Here is a 25,109-nt window from a genome sequence, read left to right on the forward strand (position 1 = left end):
CTCCGTCCAACCATCTGTCTGGGGATGATAAGTTGTGTTGGGAGCAACTCGAGATCCCAATTCACTTTTCATACTCGCCCAAAAGTGAGAAGTGAAGCGAGTATCACGATCGGAAATAATATTTAGTGGCACACCATGTCTCGCCACAATTTCGTCTAAGTAAACTTGTGCGTATTTCTCCATTAGAACCGTTGTACGTATGGCGAGAAAATATGCACTCTTAATCAGCCGGTCGATAATTATCCAAAGGCTATCAATCACAGTTTTCTTCTCCTCTTACAAGGTATTAATTGTATAAGCCGGATAAGTAGAATATCCCTTCGATATAAATTTACGAGTTTTTAAGAAAGAAATTTATTATTTTCACCGTAGAGATAAATAGAATCTTCCCTTTCGATAGGGATGCATATCATCTCTTCGTAGCACAAGAGTTCTGCGTAGTTCTTTAACAACCAATCCATGTCGAGAATAATATCAAAGATAGGAATTAGGTTAGCAGGAAGATTATAACTTTCAATTCCTATAACACTATCTCTATAGACTTTATCAGCAAGTAATGATATATTTCCTATGTTATTTATATGAAATGATTGGACAATTGCGTAACAAGCAATTTGAAAAGAATGTGCGAATTTATAAGGCACGAAAGAATCTGAGGCATCATAATCAAATAAGATGTGAGCAGATCTAAAGTTTACGAGAAAATTACTAGTAACAACATTCGAGTCCTAACTTACTTCCTCTGTGGTAATCTATAATGTACGATATTTAACTTTTAGTTTGCCAAACGATTGTCAAACTCTTCAAACTTATTAATTACTAGCGGTGCTCAAACCTGCACCCGCTCATCATTCTCTATTGGGCTTTCGATCGTAATCTTTGAGTTAAAGCTCAATTCTCATTGCAGACTCCTGCTCCTTCTTGGTTTATAGACTAAACCCAAGATAAGGTCTTTAGTTTTGCTATAACAACAACTCGTATGGTCTTATTCTAATGACCTTTGATTTTATAACGCACAAGACACATAACGAACCAGACTCTTGTATTAGAATCAGATCGAATAAATCAAGCTGATGGAATAAAGAAAACAAAAAGAGTTTTGAACAACACGTGGATGCTTCAGAAAGAATAGCACCACGTATCTCTAATTCGTGCTTTCGGACATATATATCTTTTAGCTTTTGGCACCTCCTCCTTTTTAGTTAGAGTATTCTTTGATGGTTGATCGGAAACTTGACTCCCCGCTATTTGACTAGTAAGAGTAGGGTGGAAACATTTCTTGTGGCCAGTAACACCACATAGCAAGTCACATCTCTGGCTAATGATTGCTCAATCCTTTAATGAAGATTGTTATATTTCTATCGACTACCTCGACCATTTACTTCTTCAGTATTCCTACTGAAGTTTTGTCACTATATAAGACATGGTTCTCTGAACCAATCAACTCATTTCGCGGATTTATACTAATCGGACTCGATTATTTATGACATTAAGATTTGAACGATACTTATTTCCTTAGTCATTACCGAAACGAAGGTAACGACACACATGAATAAAATGGAATCATTTACTAGCTTCTTGGTAACCTTGTGACTTTTCCTGATCCAAGTGTGAGTCATGTGCTTCCAGTAGTATAGGCCTCTACTACTATTCACACCTACTCATACTCGTCCCAAGTATTGTCTCGCAGTTCCCAAGTCACCATTCAAAAGTTTTCACAAAGCAACTTTTTCACACCTGAGTGTGTTCAAACAAGTACATACAACAATTTCTCCTAGACTCAACTAGGGTTTTCGCGTTTCTATCAAACATATATTGGATTACTTATACTCGCCTTCTAAAATTCTTCTCATGCATATGCTCGATTTAATATATCCTAATACTTTTCCATAGGTCGATAGAAATTTTACTTCCATTTCTTCATATAAATTCTTTCTCGGGTAGTGTCTACTCTGCAAGACATACTACACCCAAAATTTCCTCTAGCAGTGTAAGGACAAATAGTTTCCAACTATTTACATCATCTTCTAACTCATGCAAACCATCATGCATATTTGTTGGTTTCATTATCCTTTCATGACATCGTCATTCCTGTATGTGAGTAAGTCTTCTTCTCATGGTTGTATCTTTTAAGTCTACTTCATAGGAGTCTATCCTAAGAAGTCTGCATTATAGCTGCATCTCAGCAAGCTCTACTAGCTTCAACTTGATTCTCTGTCATTCCTAACTACACCATTTCTTCTCATATAATAATATGAGTGTATATCTTCTTCAACTAAGTATTCTACCTTACTCTAACAAGTAAGCCACTCAGCCTTTTCACAACCAAATAACCTATTTCACTATCCCAATCTTGTATGTTAAAGTCGGCTTAACACACAATGGAACCTCCATAAGGATGTGATAGAAATCAATCATCACTCAGTATTATTAAATACTAAGTCTTAGCATCCTGTATAGGGTTACTACTCGAACTACATACTTCATCACAAAGTCTTGGCCTAATAAGTCTAAAAACTTCATTAGCCTTTCCTTTGATCTTCATTTAATTCTTCTAAATCTGGTACTACATTAGTTTCAATACTGTCGAAGTATTTATCACCATCTTCGATCTTCTGACTCTATAAACAATCACTGCTTTAATCTGGACAGCGGTGGAGCAACTTCATCGGTTATGCCAAAACATTTATCTTATCCAAATGTATTTCAAACGCACATCTTTCTTCCAAAGATGTTATTATATTATCTTACATATTTTAAATGCATAATACCACTCTGTTGATATTAATACACTATTTACGATTACACTTCATATTTATTATTTCACGATATCCTTCGATCGTTTATCAATAAACTTATCAATATCAACTATCATAAGTATCTTTATTACTTCGAAAAGTTTCATGTAAATTCTAATACAGAAATTCTTAGAATTTTGAACATATAATTTTCTCATCTAAACCAAGGTCGATAACAGACCTTAAACTTTATCAAGTAATAGCAATATAGCTAAGCAACTTAAGGCATGCTATATTTATTTATCATTTAGCACATCTTAGAATATAAGGCATATCCCATCTTAATATTCTAGTGCTTACCCCATTAGGTATTCAACCTAAAATATACCAGATACATATTGTATCATCTTCACTTAACAATTCATGTTTAAATCTAGAAATTCTCAAAATTCCTAGTTCATATATACTAATTCTCTAAAATTTTTGAAGTAAATTAATGTCTTAGAATACTAGGGTTTATCACTACCCAATACCCCACTTAAGTGTTTCCTATGGTTTGTATCCATATATTTACAATGATTCAGTTCATATATTGAACTTCCAATAGTTTAAGTCTAAATACCAATCCATGGAATTTAGTTCACTTAAACCACTGCTCTGATACCATGATTGAAAGAACCCCTTTCTATACTTTCATATTTCTGAAAGACCCAAACTTTCATACTTGACAATATAGTTACTCCAAAACATGCTACATGCATATTTGTAAAACATTATCTTACATTGATAAAGTGATTACAAAAGATTGGATACAAACCGACTATGTTTTAAGATTTTACATAACTACCCAGGATATTGTAATTTTATACAAACATAAACTGAAGTACAAAAGTACTATTACAAACTATTCTAAGTCTTCCAACTATATTGGGTGCTTATTGCCTGCATTATGTTAAAACATTGGGAGGGGTAAGCGATAACGCTTAGTGAGTTCAATAATAGATACAATATAACGTTATGCCATATATATACCAATATGGCAGAAGCAATTAGGAGCAAGGAACAACAAAGGCATACTGTGATAAACTTTCCATATCAATCATTGATTTGATTCAAAGATATACAATCATTGAGACGTAACAATTTCCATACTTGATATATATCAATAACGCTTTGGCCCAAATGGCACAGAAGACATACAACTTCGGATTAACCTTTTGGTAGATTTCAGGTTTTCACGCCCTGTCTAACCTTCTGCCAATGCCATAGAATAGAGTCATTCATTTACTGGGGGACATGCTCTACATGGCCAGAGGCTACATATCAGTACCACCGTGAATCTGACTTCTTAAACTGATCACATGGTCAAAGGTATAGCTTTGCTATCATAAATAGCCGAAATAAAAAATAACACAGGAAAATACTCAGGAATATTATTCTACCGAAGCCAAAGTGATGCCTATGTCATACACTTCATGGTCAACGGTTCATACCAATACCCAAGTGATGCCTATGTCATACACTTCAAGTAAGAGGTACAGCCTTGCTATAAAAATAGCTTAAACAACAACTCGAGATGATAACATGGAAAAGCACATAACACATATAACACATAACATACAATTGTTCCTATGTATTAAACTCACCGTGAAATAACCGGGGGTCAAAATAGTAATTCGGGCAGCACTTCGGCTTTAAATATAACTTTCTTCGTTGAAAACCGGGCTCTGCGAAGGTAGAACTTCGAAACCGAAAAGATAAATTTTTCGGGCTTCTCGGGAATCTCGGGGTGCGTTTCGGGCTTTGGAATAAGTACCGGGGCTTCGGGGGAAGTCGGAATGTAAGAAAATGTTGAAAAAGGGTGAAAAATGGCAAATTTCAAACATCTAACCGGGAGGTCTCGCACCCCTTATATAGGTGCGAGCCTCGGATCCGAAGCGAAGGGAGGAGGGCACGTGCATGCGAGGTTCGGACCAGGTGGCAGCAGGGCGAGGCTCGGACGGACAGGTGCTCGCTTCGCATTGGTCGAATGACGCGGCTTCTGGCTTCGGATCGGGTCGGCTGCCTCGGTCGAATCAGGAGCCAACATGCGAGTCGGATCACGTGGGTTCATGCGAGGATCACGTGACGACTTCGGACACCTGTGCGACACGCGTCGCTTCTCAGACGTGCCACGCAGCAGCTTCGGACACGTGGCCAGCTCCGAGCGAGGGTGACGTGGCAATCACTATTCATGCGAAATTTCTCGAAAAATGTGCCCAATCTTGTAAAATCCATAACTTTTTCATACGGGCTCCGTTTTTTACGTTCTTTATATTCACGCGTAGAGAAAATTATGCTCTACATCTTTCGTTTAGACTTTGTCGGAAAATTTTGACTTTATTTTTATATTATTATTTTTAACAGACCGGGACTGGTAAATCCGTTAAAAATTCATAACTTCTTCATCCGACGTCCGTTTTCGTCAGACTTTTTACCGTTGTACTACTAATGACGAGACCTTCGATTCTCGTTTAGGTTGTGTCGGCTAAAAATCACTCGATCTAAAATTCGAGTTTTTAGCTGTCTACTATTAAGCTGAAACTTGTAAAAATCATAACTTCCTCATACGAAGTCAGATTTTGGCGTTATTTTTATCGAACTTCTCGGTTTAACGAATACTACGACTTTCATTTAGATCACTAAGGCTAAAAAGTAGTTTATCAAAAACTCACTTTTTACGTCATTCGGCACCGTGCCGGTTTTATCGCGGATCTTCGATTGGTCATAACTTCTTCGTTATAACTCGGATTTCGACGAGGTTTTCGCCTACATGTTTCTAACGAGATTATCTACAACTTTCAATAATAAAATTTTAGTTATTTCAAATTTTATATTTTCGCCAAATTTCACTATTTAGCTTTTAATTGGAATCTCATAAGACTTCCAATAATTTATGAGTGATTCTAAACATAGTTTTACCTTATTTCTAGTAAAAACTATCCGTTAGAACTCAACACTCAATTTCACATAATATTTCATAACATTATTTATATAAAACACGATCTCAAAACGTGTATGTTACAAATGGCATGTTTAAATCTCGATTATGCTCTTCAAGTTTGTGACTGGGATACCGAGGATCACAAACAAGGTGTGAATAACCATGCATATTAGCTTGGTACTCTTGATGTTACAAATCACCTAATCAATGTGTCGATTAACCACACACGCTCCATTGATCCATGATTAACACCAAGCTACCCTTTGCCACACATTGTCAGTCCCAAATTAGTGTGTCGGTTAACCACACACGCTCCACTAACGACTTAACAAGGTGCAAAGTGCAATTTCATGGAAAAACACAATTTTCACATTTTTCCTAAAGTAACTAAGATTGAGAATTTTTATGAAAGTTTAGTTACTTTATAATTTCATTATACTTATTAATGACAATTAATGTCCTATCCTACCTGTTCGGCTAACGACCCTCCACCAGTCAAGGAAGCGGTGGGTGAGAGTAGACACCTATTAAACCACCATTTTATAGACAATAACCTTATACCCCCTTATACTCCGGCTTCGTGAATGATGCCTACTAAAGGTAAGACTGACGTGTCTTATACATATATATATATATATATATATATATATATATATATATATATATAAGTATTAAACTTTAATATTATAATAGTATAGGGTTGAATTTTAAACTTTTAAAATTCTAGGGTTTGGAATTAAAGTTTCATTAATGTAACTTTTCAAGTTCCAAAACTTGAGGGCAAATTTTATAACTTGTCAAAATTTTTGAAATTCATAACTTATGAACTTTTATGTTCCATGAATGAGACCTTTCCAATTCCAAACTTGTGTACAAGTTATGAAACCTTCCAAGAATCTTAGAATTCTATAACTTACATTAGTTAATGGTTTCATAAATAAGGACTTTTCATATTCCATAACTTGAGGACAAGTTATGGAACTTTTTCAAGAACACATATAAATCAAATCAACTAATCCAATTATGATATGAAGATCATTTACCAATTTGACCTAATTTGATTCATAGCACATGATAACTTCAAATTTTACAAATAACTAGTTTCTCACAAAATCAAGTAATCATCTTAAAATTTGACAAGCATCATGTTATTGGATGGGATAAACATTACCATATCATTAAACTCGAATTTTAAGAAACAAAACAAATTGTAGTAATGATCCTAACCCAATACAGGCTAAAAACTTGAGAAAAAACGTTCACTGAACAGTCGCCACGTCGTGGTAACCTTGACCATGTCGTGGTCACCAGTCAGATTCCAAAAAAAACAATTTTTCTTGCTTTGAAAACCTACCAATGCATCAATATAATAGAAAACAATCATAGGCTCTGATACCACTGTTGGGTTTTATGTACTCTAACATTCCTATGGTGCACATACAACCCTAATGCTTTGGATCTAAGTTTTCTCTAATTATACATGCAACATTTGTTTCCAAAGCATGAAGCCTAAACTAGCATACAAAAATTTAACATATGAATCATAAAATAAGTTAGAAAGTTACCTCTTGATGTAGTTAGTAAGACTTTGGCCTTGAGATAACTTAGCACCCCAAGTGTTGTGCCTCAAACAAGTCACAAACACTAATAAACAAGTATATGGATATAAGAGAGGCTAAGGAGACTAAAAACCGATTTCTCTTCTTGGAATGCAAGTAGTAGTCGATTTTAGGTCTTAGCACAACATATATATATATATATATATATATATATATATATATATATATATATATATATGTAGAATATCAAAGGTCATGTGTAACCCTAATCCATACACATTAGCCCATGATCCATCCATTTGATTTGGATAAATACTTCATGGTTTAACCTATAAACCCATCACAAATCAAACCATGGATCATTAGCCCAGCTCATATGTATCAATTTAATTAGTCTCTTTTGATCACTAAATTAATTCTAAATTAATTATTGATCAATACTAATTAAATAATATGATTCCTCAATTAACATATTATACTTATAATATATTAATAAATCATAAATAACCTCTTACTCAATATCCATCTATCAAATTGTTCTGGTGAGGGCAACCCGAAATGGACCATGCTAGTATCGGGTCAAGTACATACCAATTATAATTATGGGCTTAGACACCTAATCCAATATATCCTAGTAGATAGGATGTTGTTATGCTGTTATGATCTGTTAGATCTGTATCCTGATAGATAGGATGATGCCATGTAGACTAGTTATGTGTTTAATTGTTATATATATGTCGACATGTGGGTTTGTGGTTGGGTTGAGGCGGTCCTGCTTTGTGCTGTAGGCCAACAGACCCAGTGCGGTCCAGATAGACTGAAGGCCTGCGAGGCGGTCCAGTCAAGCCGAAGGCCCGTCGAGCGGTCCAGATAGGTTGTAGGCCTTGTGAAGCAGTCCAGTCATGCCGAAGGCTCGGGAGCGGTCCAGATAGGCTGAAGGCTTATTATGCATGTTGTTATTGGTTATGTTTATGTGGTGGTATTTTGGGGAAGACTCACTAAGCTTTGAGCTTACAGTTTTTTGGTTATGTTTTAGGTACTTCAGATGATCGTGGGAAGGCGAAGGCTTGATCGTGCACCTCCTCATGTTTTGTGTTATGATTTCTGGGAAAAACTCTGATGTGAAACTCATTTTGAAAATAAATTGTAATGAATGATGGTTTTGTGTTTATTTAAAAAGTTTAAAATTTTCAAAAATTTTACGAGTGTTACAGAAACTGTGAGCACAAAGCTTAGTGAGTTCCCTAAAATACCACATACTAAACACACATAACAACTCGAAACTAAACTGGGTATATTTCACCCCCTTCGGTATCTTTCAACCAATACTGGGTCTATTTCACCCCTTTGGTATCTTTCAACTGATACTAGGTCTATTTCATCCCCTTCGATATCTTTCAACCGGTACTGAGTCTATTTCAAGGAGTGGCTTAAAGGATTAAGAGCTTAATGCTCAAAGTTGTCCAAGACGGATCTCACGACGTGAGAATTAGCCTGTCATGTCGTGAGAATGGCTGCTCGTGACTATGTTGTCCTTTTTCGGTCACGACGTGACCTATGGGTGGTTACGGCGTGACCAGTGGTTGAAGTTGACTATGGTTGACTTTTGACAAGGGTTAACTTTTTGACCAAGGTTGACTTTTGGGTCAAATTAGAGTTTTAAGGGTGTACGCTGATAGGGTATGACTTTACTGCTACTGTTAGGTGTCTCGTTGCTCCTGTCTACCCTGTGTGTGAGAGGTGTCAAATTTTTAGCTACTATTCGCGATGTGAGTCTTCTCACTACTTTACCTGTGTAGTATTTATGTCTGTGACCAGCTGGGTCTTAAATGTTGTTTGCTGTTTTGTTTGACTTGCATTGCTGATATACTGGGAGTGCTGATAATCCCCAGGGTTGCTGATAACCCCTGAACATGCTGATAATCCATAGGGTGTGTTGTTAGCCTATTGGGATTGCTGAAAATCTCCAGTGTTGCTGATAACCCATAGATGTTTATTTATGTTGTGTAGTCTGAATATGTTGGGAATGACTCACTAAGCTTTATGCTTACAGTTGTGGATTAATTGTGTTTCAGGTATCTCAGATGATCGCGGGAGGGCGAATGCATGACTGTACACCCCGACTTGCAGATCTTTTATGACTTCCACATTTTTATACTATGATTTGGGATGATTGTATTGATACACCTGAGATTTCTTGTTTGGGTTGTTATGATACTTGGAGGTTTTGCTAAAATAAAAATGAAAAATTTGTTGAAAATTTTGGGTTGTTACAGGACATGTGACATTTTCCACTAACTCAAAAAGTATTAAAAAAACTGGCCGGTGGGTTGGGTTTGTGGTTAGTAGGTTATGCTATATTTTTTAGGATTATACTCTTTGGAATGTTTGATTGAAAACTTTAGACTGCTTAAACCACGACCGTCTTTTTATTGCTCCATGTGTCGGTCATGTGATTCAAAGTTGTTCCCATGATCTCACCTGCCTTCTCTGCTTTCTCTTGGGCACGTACCCGTTGAAATCTACCGATTGTCCTCCATACAAGTTTGGGACAATTGTAATTAGTTGTAATTCCACTATTACATCCCTATATCTCCATTCAAGAGACTCACAGTCTGTAATTCGATTATTCTTTCATGTTGTCTCTTTTCCGCTTCAAGCATGCATATATACAAAAGATGTAGAACTCATATAACAGTGATGTTGGTGTGGTAATTTTGAATGTGAAGTCCAATATCATTCAAATCTCTACAAACCCTTCGACAATATGCTAGGCAAGGTGGTGGCAAATTCGGCATACAACACCCCCTAAAGGTGGCATGACGAGTAAAATGTGGTCAAACGACACTGTCGCCGAGGTGAGAGAAATGAGAGAGGAGAGAGAGCGTCAGGGTTAAAGGTTATTTATTTTTTTAAAAAAAAATCAATTTTGACCGACCCTTTCAAAATTACATACCATACATCTATGAGATAAATATCATGACGGTGAGTGGATGAAAAAAAAAAACTAATCTAACAACTTCGCTAACATTAATCCTCTCACTATTTAACATTTTTTGTTTGTCCTACACAATATACAAAATTGTACCATTTGTTGGACCAATGTGGAAAATGACGACTTTTCCACATCATCGTCTCTCGCAAAACTGTTTGGTTTCTTCCTCCTGACGAAAAGAAAACTTCTCCTGATATTACATACAAAACCTATACATATATAAACCCTTCCCGATTTCATTCCTCTTTGCCATTTTCATCCATCAAATTGTAACAAATTCAAGCATTTGCTTTTATTTTTCGACTTTTCTTGTTTCTAGGGTCACGGGATTAGAATTATCGATAGCAAAACTGCAAAATAGCCGAATCAATCAATCAATATATAGGGCTTCTTCCTTTGTAGTATTGTTGAAGAGTCTCCATATATAGATTTTTCGTTTTCTTTCGAATTAGGGCCTGGAAGAATAGAAAATTTGACTGCTGAATACAGTTTAGTTGACTCAATCGATCAAAGGGTTTCCTGTTGCTGTGGAGTTTTTGCAATTTGAGCTTTTTCTTTTCTATTCCGAATTAGGGGTAGGATTAATCATCTAGAGTAATGTTCTTCAGTGGCGATCCTTCCAATCGGAAACGAGTTGATTTAGGCGGTCGTAGCTCAAAGGAAAGAGATAGAAAGAAGCTTTTAGAGCAGGCGAAGTTAGAGAGGAATAAAAGATCACAGCTGCGCCAGCAAAACTCAGCTGCTCTCACAATTCAGGTTCATAACAATCATACTTCACACAGACACACACCCACACTTACATTTATAACTTACATATAAGCATCAGATATGAAGATGTATACAGTATATAGATGTGTTCTTATGTAAAACGAGGTTGATAGACTGCTTATATACAGACAGCGAGTACATGAGCATCTTATCTGATGGGTGCACTTCATTAGAAATTTAGAGCAACATGCATTGCTTTATCTTAGAAAGAAAAAGGAGACATGGACTTTTGACACTGACATAGGCTTAAGACATGGTTATCAGGGAACAAGCTGTTAGCGATTGCTGCAATTTATAGTTTCTGCAGGATATCAAACAGAGACTTGCTGTTCAGCATACTTTGTCCTGAACTTGATCAATATCTTCTGAATTTCACTAATACCTTTGAATCTGACTAATCCCTTCCTGCAGAAATGCTTTAGAGGAAGAAAAGTTGTGAAATTGGAGCGTGGTAGTGCACGAGAGCAATTTTATACCACTTATGGAAAACACTGTGAAAGAGTAGACAGGTGCTTTTCATACTGCTTCTCTTTATTTGGATCTACATTGTTGAAATTTGTAGCCATCTAATTCTTTTCTTTCTTGTTGATGTCAATATTCAGGCAATGCTTTGGACCAGATTCAGAATTTCTTCGGGAATTGCTATATTTTCTTAGTCCACGAAATGCTTCAGACATTTCTACCCTTGTGGAGGCATGCCGTTTGTTTTCACAGTTTGCTAAAGACAGTGGTGTGTAATATGTTTACTTCATTGTTAATTTGTTATAAATCCACTGATACCATTTTTCAAAAACCATTAACACCATCAAAACATACATCAATATCCACCAATGATCGTATATACTGTTTGATCTTCAAAAACTATCTTTCAGTACTATATCTCATATACACACATTCCTCCACTTTTTAGCTATTGGTTTGGGAAATTACATTTTTAGGCATTCATAGTTCTTTATTGTGTGACAGGGGATATTTTGAACCTCTTTGGTGGCTCCCACTATTCTTCTGATCATGCTTTGGTGAACTACAGGGTGAAGAAACTTGCTTATGTCTGTATTCAGGCTATACATCATAATAGGTTTGCCTCATGCATTATTTCTTGTCTTTTACAAGGTGGGACATCTACTCGCTCTCAGTCTCTCGTCTGTGCAAAAGACGTGAATGCCCTTCTCATGGTCAACACCGAAAATAGCTCTAGAAGGTTGTTTTTTTTTATTTGAATCTTTGCCAAAGACCAGTTGTTTGTTGTTTTGAAACAGACATCAGTTAAAGGATCAATTGTTATCAACATCTTTGGACTCAAATACACCAACAAGTATCTTGTTGAAAGCAGCTGCATTGTTGATTGATCCCAAGCTTCCTTGGTCTTGTAAGATAGCCAGTTATCTTTTGCAACAAAACATATATAAGATTTTCCGGGAGATTGTTATTACAGGAAGGGTATGTAATATGTTAATATGTTTTAGTTTTTTAAAATCTGCATCCTGTTTTAGTCTTACCTTGTCTTTTACTTGTTACCTATTTAAATTTTTGTAGGAAAGTTTAAACTCTGAAAGCCAAATTGGAAGTGTATCTTTAATGGAGCGTGTTCTTGCCCTAGTTGTTACTCATACTGGTCAAGGGCATTGTGTTTGTCCAGATATTGACCTTCAATGGAGTTTTGCCTCCCAAATTCTAACAATTCCTTTTCTATGGCAGATATTTCCTCACCTAAAGGAGGTAATTCGGTTGTAAAAACTTTTCATCAATTCATCTGTTTATTTTATTTGGCTTCCACATATTGAAATATGTTTTTAATTATCATTGTTTCTATGTCTAGACTTATGTTTCACAGGGGCTATGTCAGTATTATCTTCATAAAATGGCAACATGTAGTCAAAATTATGAAAAAATATTACCTGTTGACATATCAGCTGAGTTCCCTGGTTATGCATGTCTTCTTGGAAATTTACTGGAATCAGTTGGAGTTGCTTTGAGTCGCCCTTCATGTTCTTACAATATGGTATCAACATTTATGTTGCTTAATTTAATTACATGTTCTTAATAGTTTTTGTTTATGACTTTATGTATAAGTTATAATTATAATCCTTTCCACCTTTTCTCTTTTTTTCTGATCAGACTATAGACTTTGCTACTGTTGCAACATTGTTGCTGGAGGTACTTCCTCCTATTCAAACATCAAGTACAGGAAATAGAGAAGAAAGTATGTTCTCTGAATATAATTTGAATAATCTTTTTTACTTTTTTTATGCTCATTATAATTTTTTTCTTACTTTCATGTTTCAAATGTTAATGTACTACAGATTCAATAATGGGTGATGATGATATGATTATTGATGATGGATCAGTAGTAGTACCTCTTAATAAGGAACTGGAAAAACAGATTTCAAATGCAATCGATCCACGCTTTCTTTTACAACTGGTATGCTTATGCTATTGCTTATTTGACATTTATACCCCTACAAGAATTTATGTGAATGTGATTTAACTCTTTTGATTTTGGATTCCTAATCAGACAAATATTTTGCTTGGAGGATCTTCATCTAAAGATAAAATTAAGGACACTGAAGCAGCAGCTGTTGGTGCAGCTTGTTCTTTTCTTCATGTGACTTTCACCATTTTTCCACTTGAACGTATCATGACAGTTTTAGCTTATAGAACTGAATTGGTATCTGTACTCTGGAGTTTCATGAAGCGATGCTATGAGAGCCAAAATTGGTCTTCCTTGTCTGCCATGTCAGCATATCTACCTGGCGATGCATTTGGTTGGCTTCTTCCTATGGCAGTTTTCTGCCCTGTGTACAGGTGTGCATCTTCTTTTTAAATCAGAACTCAAACTGGACATATATACAGTGGTGTTTCTTTTTGACTTGATACAAACAGATGGAGTTAATGGATCAAGTCATAGGAGAGTGTCTTTAACCATACTTTATACCCTTTTTTAAAAAAAAAATATTATAGAAATATCATGTAATTGTAAAAGAATAAAAAAAGATTTCAACTACCCAATTGATGTCTCATTCATATCAGAATGATAAAAGTGATTAAAATATCATGTAACAAGCATAAATTTCTATTATTTTCATTTTAAGACTGTTCATTCAGTCCAAAGCTTCCAACTACCCATTTAATGTCATTCAACACTCTACCCACTTAATGAGGGAAAAAGACGAAACTACCCCTAAGTTAGTCTAAGAATCGAAGCTGAAATTAAGTATATTCCACATTTGTATGTCAGGCACATGCTTACAATCGTTGACAATGAGGAATTCTATGAACAAGAAAAGCCGTTGTCTTTAAAGGACATTAGATTATTGATTGTTATCTTGAGACAGGTATTTGTTACCATTTCAGGTGACATTTTTTTCTACATTTTAGCTCCTATTCTACAAATTTAATTCATGGTTTTGTTTTTTCTTTCTCTAGTCTTTGTGGCAGATTCTTTGGTTAAACCCTGTGGCACCAATGAAGTTTACTAAAAACAATCTTTCCTTAAAGAAACACCGTGTAGAATTTGTTCAGTATAGGGTTAGTGTTGTGGCTTCTGAACTTCTTTCCCAGGTATGCTTACTGTAGTTTGACTTTCATTGACCATCTTGAATGACACTAATTTGTGTAACTATAAATCTACACTTACAGTTGCAAGATTGGAATAACAGAAGGCAGTTTGCACACCCAAGTAACTTCCATGCTGATGGTGTCAATGATCACTTCATTTCTCAGGTAATAATTATTTACTTAATTCACATATTATTATTATTTTTTTTATAAGTTTGAGTTTGTGATGATGAAAAAGAATCCCTCTATTTACTCAATTCACAGGCGATGATTGAAAACACAAGGGCATATGACATACTGAAACAAGCTCCTTTCTTGGTGCCATTTACAAGCAGAGTTAAATTATTCACAGTGAGTTTATAGCTTATAAATTATAATCTATTCTTAGTCATACTATTTTTTATTTTACTAATTACATTTTTATCAAACTACATAGTCACAACTTGCTGCAATTAAGGAAAGGCCAGGGTCTCATTCTCTTTTTAACAGAAGCACTTTTAAAATAAGACGTGATCATATATTAGAAGATGCTTTTAATCAGTTGAGCACATTACCAGAAGAGGATCTTCGTGGAGTGGTATGAAAACTATAAATTATAATTATGTCATAATTTTGGCTATGTTTTATTATGTTATTGGGATTTAGTTATTTAATAATTTTATTGTTAGATTCGGGTTACTTTTGTGAATGAATTTGGAGTGGAGGAGGCTGGTATTGATGGTGGTGGAATTTTTAAAGACTTTATGGAGAATATCACTCGAGCAGCTTTTGATATGCAGTATGGATTATTTAAGGTTGTAAAACCTGTATTCCTGCCTTTTTTGTAACTTTTAGTTTTTCCCAATTTACCCTTTTTAGGATTCTAAAATTTTTGTTTTTGATATAACTAGGAGACGATTGACCACCTACTCTATCCTAATCCTGGATCAGGAATGATACATGAACAACATCTTCAGTTTTTCCATTTTCTTGGAATTATACTCGGAAAGGTATGCTAAATGCTATTTAGTATTCTTAGGATCATTAGTAATGTCATGCAATTAGTTATACAAATCTTTTCATCAATGTGCTCCATATGTTGAGTGGTTGTTTTCTTTCAGTAATTACCGAGTCTTTTTAGTTTCATAAAGTTATCTGCTTTTAATTTTGAGATTGTTGGACTTTTGAATTTATTATGTTATGCTCTATTAGCATATCTTTCTTTCATCTTTTAAATCCAAAATATACAGTTCACATGCATAATCTTTGTATATTTGGGAGTACCTTGTATTAACCTTATCTATTCTATGGCACATTTTTAAATCATTCAATGCCAAATGAAGTACTTTATTTGTATATTGAACAGTTTCTCTTTATTATGGAACTTTATGATGAATTTGTTATTCATTCACCCCTTCTTGATGATGTAGGCAATGTTTGAAGGGATTCTTGTTGATATACCATTTGCAACTTTCTTCTTGAGCAAACTAAAGCAAAAGTAAGTTCTTCAAGGCACCCTTTACTTATATAACCATGTTGTCTTTATCTTTTCATGGTAACTACATTTTCAGTCCTCTTGCTATCTAAAGTTCCATGTATGCATGCATGCAAATATGGTTAATCTTACACTCAAATGGAGTAATCTTTTAGCATTCCATATCAACTTTCTGTTCAATACAAACAAAAAGTAAGTAGGCAGAATAGAAATAAAAAAAAGACACAAGAAAGTAGTCAAATTATAGGCTTGACTGTGATGACTATCATCTTTAAATATGATAATTAAAATAATGGGATGCCCTTTGCATAAAATTTTGATGTTTCCCTGTTAATATAATTGAAGTTTTGAGCTTCTTTTATTTGAATTGTGAATATGAAAATATATCGTGTAGTTCTTTTTATCAGACTCTTACATATTCTAATTAGCATCTCCTTTCAGGCACAACTATTTGAATGATTTGCCATCTCTGGATCCCGAATTATATAGGCACCTTATATTTTTAAAGGTTTGTGGCTTTTTTTATTTTGCTAAATGCAAGAAATAGCATATTATTTTCATTTCATTATATTACAGGTGCTACACTTTAATTTTTTTTTCTTATAAAGACATTGTACTTTGAAAAACCTACTCAGTTATGAAAGTGAAAACTGCTTTATATTTTTTAAAGTACAAAGAAATGAAATTAGGATGCTGTAATAAAAAAAAAACAAAAATTAGATTTCATTGCTGTTTCTTGCATCTGACTCTTTATTTAGCTTTACATAAGAAAATATGATCTTTTTGTGTTAAAGATTATCTTGAAAATTTTATATAATTTTAATTTTTTTCAAATGTCATCTGCAGCGATACGAGGGTGATTTGTCAGAGTTGGAGTTGTACTTTGTTATTGTTAATAATGAATTTGGTGAGCAAACATCAGAAGAGCTGATTCCAGGTGGAAAGAATATACGAGTTGTGAATGATAATGTCATCACATTTATTCATCTTGTTGCCAATCATCGCCTCAATACTCAGGTTTTATGTCTTTCCTCAACTTTCGATGATGACAATGAGGGTATTTTCGTCATTCCTTCTTGTACGTAATGGAGTTAGTTGTAATAAATATTATGCATCATCTGTTTTCAGATTCGTCTACAAAGCTCTCATTTCTTAAGGGGATTTCAACAGCTTATACAGAAAGATTGGATTGACATGTTTAATGAACATGAACTTCAGGTTTTCAGATCCTTCCTTTAGTGTAGCATCAATCAAGCATTCTGTTTAAATCTGTTATTCCCTCTTTTAGTGTAATAACATAATCATGCTTTTAAGTATATATGTTTTATGGAATTAGTAATAATGATAATAATAACAGCATGAAGAACTTGCTGTTAACAACAACAGGTGGCTGTTGTTTTTAGGGTCTGTTTATTAATTTATTTATTCTTCATTCTCACCTATCTTTTTGCAGCTTCTCATATCAGGATCTGTTGATGGATTCGATGTAGATGACTTAAGGTCTAACACAAATTATGCTGGTGGCTATCATCGTGTAAGTTCAAAATTTTATTTTTATTATTTATTTTTTAAACAAGGATGAAATTTTATTTTTTTGTTCATCTAATATGTCCAACTCCAACACACTAGTCTTGTTCTCTTGCTACTGAGCTACATACATGGTAATGGTGTTCTTCTTTACAGGAGCATTATGTCATTGACATGTTTTGGGAGATTCTCAAGAACTTCTCATTGGAAAATCAACACAAGTTTTTGAAGTAAGTTTGGATTCTTTGACATATTAATCTTTTTATCCAATGTGTTTGTTGGATCATTGTACCTTTAAATGCTTCTTAACTTGTTAAATAAAGCCTTTTTAAATGCTTTCTATATTCTGCCTTAATTTTATACTATATATTGCTTACAAGTTAAAAACTTTAGCTTGCTTTTAATTTTATTATTTCTTCCAGGTTTGTGACTGGATGTTCAAGAGGACCTTTGCTAGGATTCAAGTATTTGGAACCTTTATTCTGTATACAGCGGTATGATGCTTTTACTCCTTGGAATTGGAATTTGAGATTCCATTCCAAATCCAATGATTCCATGGCTTATAAAGACTAAAACACCCTCATTATATATTTGTAATTTTGTATCCTTTTTTTTATGTTTATAATTATTGCTTTATAGGGCTGCTGGTAGTGCCTCTGAAGAAGCTCTTGATCGGTTACCAACATCAGCTACTTGTATGAATCTTTTAAAGCTTCCTCCATATAGAAGGTTTGTCATTCTTTTCTAATTTCTTTATCCCCTGTTTGTTACACATTAGTATGCAAAAAAGACATAAATACCCTTCTCATCCATCATCATCGAAAATACCCCTCGAAACTTTAGCTTTCGAGGACTATTTTCAATGAGAAGGGCATTTTCGTCTTTTGTACACATCCACCTTTTTACAATCGACACCTGTTCTCTCATGTCATGTCTTTCTGATCTATCATCTAACTTGAAGGATGAGAAGGGCATTTTCGTCTTTTGTACACATCCACCTTTTTACAATCGACACCTGTTCTCATGTCATGTCCTTCTGATCTATCATCTAACTTGAAGGTTGAGAAGGGCATTTACGTCTTTTGTACACATCAACCTTTTTTGGGTGGAACAAATTTGTAATTTTTGTACAATCGACACCTGTTCTCTCATGTCATGTGACATGTCATGTCCTTCTGACATGTCATGTCCTTGTGACAATACTTTTTTTGCCACATCAGCTAACTCCGGTGTTTCCGCGCCATAAGTAGACCACCAGTCAATTGCTTCCATAGTAACCGCATCCATTTGAGCCGCCGGCAGAGAATAAAGACCCTTCTTCATGTTAAACGTGGCAAATTGTTCTCGCAACAATCGTTCTTCGTCTCTGTTTTCAGAAATGCGATTAAATGCTTCCATTACACCTTGTATAACTTCTTTATCAAGGTTTGGCGCTTTTCTACGAGTTCCACCTGGTGCTAATGTTTCAAGATAGCGGCTATCGTAAAACCGTGGAGTTAAAGCGAATCCTAAACAGTGTAACGGGATGCTCATTTTCTCCCACCTGTTCAATACAATTTGTTGCACTTGAGGGAAATACGATGCATACATATTTTCCTTCATCACATCTTGTATTTCCCCCAACATATTATCCATCTTTTCATAAATTTCGCCCATTTTCGGGCCTTCACCATCGCAAAATTTGATCAACCGATAAATTGGCTTCGTGATGCGTAAAATATTTTCAACTTCGACCCAAAAGTCATCATCTCTTATATGATTAGCAATAAGCTGTCCAGTTGTTCTAGTGTGTTCATCGCCGTGTTTCACCCAATCTCTCCACGAATTACGAGCAATTGTTGTAGATAGTGCCTCTCTACAAATGAATAACCTCTTCAACAAAACATAGTGAGAAGCAAATCGGGTTTTTGCAACCTTTAAAAGCTCCAACTTTGAAGTCTCCCTAAAAATGGACAAAGCTTGTCCATGATTCAGAAAATATTTGACAATCGCTTTCCCCTTTTTATATGTGTCCTGTAACCAAATAAACTCGCTTGCAAAATCTTTAAAAACCAGGTTTAAGGTATGAACACAACATGGCGACCAGAAAATATGTTTGTACATCTTTTCCACTTCCTTTCCAGCAGCTTTACAATTGGCGGCATTGTCCGTCACAACACTGAGAACATTACTTGGGCCGACAGAATCAATCGCTTGGCTTAGAAATTGAGCAATTGCTTTACCTGTTTTCTCCACTCCAGAAAAGTCAGTGGCATACATAAACATGGAACCTCGACTGTTTACAGCAAGCACATTGAGCAATGGTTTATGTTTTATGTTTGACCACCCATCAGACACAATAGAAATAGCGTGTGAATACCATGTTTCTTTAAACGGTATCAAGTCTTTCTCAACATCTCTTAACACATTCGTCTAGTAAAACAGTTCTTGCTTTCTCACTTGATGGCGCTTTATAACCTTCGGGTGCCTTTCTTAATGCGTTTACCATGTCACGAAATTGAGGATTCCGCAAAACATTAAATGGAATCCCATTAACACATAAGGCCCTCACAATTTTCAAATCAACTGCACTTCTCTCCATTATTGCAAAAGATTGCTCTATCGGTTTCTTAGAGCTCAAAGTTGGTTTTTTTTGTTAAAACAGAACTTCTTAGGGATTTAGAAACTCCGAACTTTTCAGCCTCTTTCACTTTTTTTTGCAACCTTTCATAAGTTTCTCGGTCTTTTAGTACAACGGGACACCTTTTAATTTCAGCTCTTTTTCCGAGTTGAGCACCAAAAAAATGAGTATAAATACGGGTATACGAGCTAGTAAATGTTCCATGACAATGTTTACAAACCCATTTTTTTGAACCACCGGGATTTTTACTACTACCAGGACTAATAAAAGTAACTTCATCATATAAAGGCTTAGCATCTACACTTTGTGTTTTTGGCTGTGTACCTTGACTCCCACTACTTGTATGTGCTTCTGGTTGTTGATTCTCGTTGTCTTCTTCATTGCCAAGATCAACATAATGATCTTCTTCCTCCAGGTATTGTTGTGACTGTGATTGCTGTCCTCCATCATCTTCCTCACAGCTATTAGTTCCTCTTTTCTTTCCAAAAACCATGCTACAGTAAGTCTATTCTCTACTGTTACTATAATCGGTAATCGGTATTCAAGAATCAAGATCAATAACCAAATTACCAAACTATAAAATCTGAAATTAGATGTTCTGGAATACAATTGAATGAAAAATACGATGGAATGGAAGTCTAATATAGGCCTAATTACAGAATATGAATTCAATTTTGAAGAGTCGCTAGTTAATTGTTCAGTTACAAAAAAACGTTCGTGAGTCGATCGACTCTTGAAATTCCGACCCATGTTTCCAATTGATTGCAAACGCGTATTGTAATCAGGCAAATCGCGATTTCTATAGCTTCTGGTACGTTCGAATTGAAGATCTGGAACGTCAATTTCTGGTTTTGAGTCGCGACCCGGAGCGTACCTGGTACACGTTCGTACCGCGTTTTGGTACGAACGAATTGGATCGCAAATCGTGCTTCACCAAGCGATTTCTGTGACTATGGTCATGTCATGTCCTTCTGACCTATCATCTGAACTTGAAGGATGAGAAGGGCATTTACGTCTTTTGTACACATCCACCTTTTTAGGTGGAACAAAAATTTGTAATTTTTGTATAATCGACACCTGTTCTCTATGTCATGTGCCTCTTATCTATCATCTAACTTGAAATCACATCACATTGTATTTATTTATTTATTGATATATTTATTTAAAGTTGAACATATTTGATGATGCAGTAAAGAGCACATGGAGCAGAAGCTGTTGTATGCTATAAATGCGGAAGCGGGATTTGATTTAAGCTAAACATTTCAAAAAAAAAAAAAAAAAAGAAAAAAAAATGCTGTGTGGTAAATTAAATTACATTGCCTAAATCGACCCATAGAAGGGGTGAGAGCATGGTGATTTTGTACATAATGTGGTTGCAAGGTTGCAGCAGCTACAATGTATACCATTTGTTTGCCAAATATTGCAACAATGGACATAAAATAGTAGAGCCTAGTTTGTATTGCTTGCAAAAAGAAAAAAAAAAAGAGGCTTTGGTTTGTAGATAAGATTGTATTTCAATTTCTAAATCCATGGTCCCAATCTATGGCTACTTTGTTGGCAATGGTGTACTTACCACTTATCTTTTTCTCTCATTATCTACAAACTTTATAAGGCTATTTTATATGATAAGTATGAGGGTATTTTCGTCTTTTGCACAAACGAAAAACCGATTAGAATTTTTGTTCTATTGATATCAGTCCTAATCAACCATGCCAAATTAAGTACAAGATTAAGTTTCTTTGTTATGATAAAAAGATGCCACAACCTAGTCACAAATATATTATAAGGTTTTTGCACATATATTGAAAGTGTTGAAGGATTTTAATAGATGCAAATTTAATGTAGTGATTTTTTTGGTAACTGATTTTAAATAATGTGTACATTGCCCTAAAAATAAACCAACCAAATAAAAAAAAAACAAATATTAAGTTGCATCATGTGGTCATAGGGACGTCAAATCGAACTTTATTATATGTTTTAGTTATTTTCATCAACACAAAAACAAGTGATTAAAACATGACAAACACGACATAAAAAAGATACCGTAATATAATTTTTAGTTTATTTAATGCATACTTAATAATATATAACAAGATAAACACGAAAAACATGAAATCTACATGTTAAATCGTGTCAATTTCGTGTAGAATTTTGAACACGAACACAACACGGCATGATGTCATGTTTTTTACACTTGACAAGAATTCAAATTTCAATTTTGTCCAAATTTTGTTTCTTGTCGTGTCATCGATTGACACCCTTACATGTGGACAAACCATGATAAATCCGTCGCATGCATATCACCTTTGAGATAACACTATTAATATTTTGGACACGTTGGTTTTGAACGTTGTATATTTTTGATGAAATTCTACATCTCAAACAGATAGACACCCATTGGGGGGCCTACAAAAGATACATAACATAAAAAAGAAACCATTTAAGTAACATTCAATTACTTCGGTTATGTCTATGTGGCATAATGTATCGGTTTCAATTTTGCATGAAGCCTTTAAAATAGTTGAGTCGAATCTATTAGATAAGACACGATATTATGTAAAAAGAAAAGAGAAACAATTCAGTTAAATGTTTTGGGTGAATAACTCCTTAACAACTTGTTTACATGTATAGAGAATAATAATTTTGATTTATTTACAAGTCTTAAGTTTTACGCACATTAATAAACTTCAATTTGGTTTCAAACTAGTTGCAAAAGTTGTTTATTTACTTTATAATCTCTTAAAGTGTTATGTCAATCATGTGTACCGACCAAATCTAGAACTTCGCTTGTGAAAGGGAAGTAGGTTAAGTTTGACCTAGATGACATTTAGTTTGGACTTTGATACGTCAAGAGTTGTTTCATTAAATTGAGGCAATCTTTTTGTTGTTGCCCAAAAGGAAAATACTAAGGGGTTTGACCAGCAGTCTGCAACTTGGAGTTAGTAATGGAGTTGTCATGGAAATATTTTTGAATTTCTACGACTAATTATAAAGTTGTTGGACCTCCACTTCAATTATCTCAACTTGGAAACAAAATAAATAAAAACAATTTGGTATTGTAACAAATTCAAATTGAATTCCTTGTTTTTTTTTTGTTTTTTTAATCCTTTTTTATGTTAAGATAATCTACTTTTGAATTTCATTTACAGGGAGTAATTTTATAATATTGAATAAATTATTTTGTAAAAAATGGTTAGTTGTTGGAGTCTGTGTATAGTTTTTAATTCCAATGTGGATTGTGTTTTTTGGATATATAATAGAAATTCAAAAAAGAGAAAATGAATTAAGAAGTTAAAAATAGAAGAAATGAGTTGATGATACTTAACGGTGGTTATAAACAAATTAAAGAGGGAATTCGGTAATGGTGAACCCTCGTGCCCAAGCTATCAGTTAGCCGATTTTCTCTTCAGAAAAAATAAATTCTTACTGATATTCCACTTCTTAAAAATATCATTACTATACACTATTCTCTCTATTTCTTTCTTTCACTCTCTCTAATATCACTAATAATGACCATGGGCACACCCAACTTTCCTTTGATCATTTTTTTTGGTAAACCTTCCAAGGCATGTGCTGACTGGACTGATCATTTCTTACAAACACTCTTCAAATTCAAGTTTGAGATTGGGGAATAAACCCAAAATCTTTTTTATGATAATTTGATGGTTAGGGTTTTATTTTCTAATCATCCTAGTATGGTTGATGTGGTTCTAAGCTCAATTCATCATTCCCATGGTGGATTTGGAGCTTAGGTAAAATCTAGCCATAAACCGTAGATGAGAATTTTGGATTATGAAGTTGTTAAGTTATTATTGAACATATTCTAGGATCATATAACGAAATTGTTGCATTAAATCGACTATGGATGCACATTTCATAGAATGTGAGAATCTAGGTCTCATTTGATGGAATTGGGGATTCCATATGTTGATTTTAGTTTTTGCAAAGGGTTCAAGCAACTCTTATGAGTATATGATGTTCAAGTACCTTGAATTGATACTTTTAGAATGGTTGGGGTCCAAAGCAAAAAGAATAGATGAATCTAAGGCGATTCTAATGATTGTTAAGCCATAAGGGCAAAATGGGAAACTATGGAATTGAATTACTAATTCCATGGTTGAAGTAAAGGCTTATAACCATCTAGAAAGAATTTTGAAGAAGTATTTTTCACTTGGTAACATTCAAATGGATATTGAACAGAATTGGGTGGATTACTTTGGTCTTTGTTGAGCTTTTATGCAAAATAAGCTCATAACCATTCTAATTGGAGTTTAGTGAACAGTTAACAACCCCTCACGACGTGACCATCTATGGCTCATGTCGTGAGCCACTACAGGACACAACAGTCGGGTCTCATAATCCTCACGACGTGACAGGCATAGCCTCACGTCGTGAGATCAGTCTGAATGCCATTTTGATCCATAAACTTCTTAATCCATTAAGCCACTAATTCATCTTTTCCAGGAGGCTTCCTAACACCCCAAGGATCATAAAAATAGATGCTTTAAGGTATTGTATGTCCAATACAAGACTTGAGCTCAAACTAGGGTATTCATGAAGAAAAAGGAGATCAAATCTCAAGCATGAACTCAAACATCATCCAAACTTCAGATCCATAAAATATAATCACCAAGGGACCCTAAGGACCCATAAAGTTGCTAACTTTATCGAGTCCTAACACTCTAACTCTTGTGTCCATGGATAAACATGCATAAAAACTTAGATCTAGAAACAAGGAAACTAAAATCTTGAATCTTGGTTACTCACAATGGTCCAGAGGTGTTGCTAGAGGTTGCGAATGGAACTTCCAAGCTGAATCTATGCTTCAATGGTGATCTCTTCTTCTTTAAACCACCAAAACTCCAAAAAAATCTTAAGAATCACAAG

At 34.7% G+C, this 25,109-nt stretch overlaps 1 protein-coding gene across 1 annotated transcript; it reads left to right on the forward strand.

The window, feature by feature from the left end:
* The first annotated feature begins 10,371 nt into the window (after positions 1 to 10,371).
* On the forward strand, positions 10,372 to 21,783 carry UPL6 (ubiquitin protein ligase 6). Its single transcript, XM_079054681.1, has 26 exons — positions 10,372 to 11,031; positions 11,455 to 11,552; positions 11,646 to 11,773; positions 12,010 to 12,121; positions 12,303 to 12,483; positions 12,580 to 12,762; positions 12,863 to 13,045; positions 13,162 to 13,246; positions 13,347 to 13,465; positions 13,559 to 13,848; positions 14,282 to 14,378; positions 14,470 to 14,604; positions 14,683 to 14,766; positions 14,866 to 14,952; positions 15,038 to 15,178; positions 15,270 to 15,395; positions 15,492 to 15,590; positions 16,011 to 16,078; positions 16,517 to 16,583; positions 16,922 to 17,092; positions 17,204 to 17,293; positions 17,529 to 17,609; positions 17,759 to 17,832; positions 18,025 to 18,096; positions 18,242 to 18,331; positions 21,413 to 21,783. The coding sequence occupies exons 1-26, from the start codon at positions 10,873 to 10,875 to the stop codon at positions 21,477 to 21,479; spliced, it is 3,087 nt and encodes a 1,028-aa protein (XP_078910807.1). The 5' UTR covers positions 10,372 to 10,872; the 3' UTR covers positions 21,480 to 21,783.
* The last annotated feature ends 3,326 nt before the right edge of the window (positions 21,784 to 25,109 follow it).

This window comes from Lactuca virosa, chromosome 6 (genome assembly GCF_052849685.1).
Source record: "Lactuca virosa cultivar CGN04683 chromosome 6, Lactuca_virosa_CGN04683_v6, whole genome shotgun sequence".
Taxonomy (NCBI): Eukaryota; Viridiplantae; Streptophyta; class Magnoliopsida; order Asterales; family Asteraceae; genus Lactuca; species Lactuca virosa.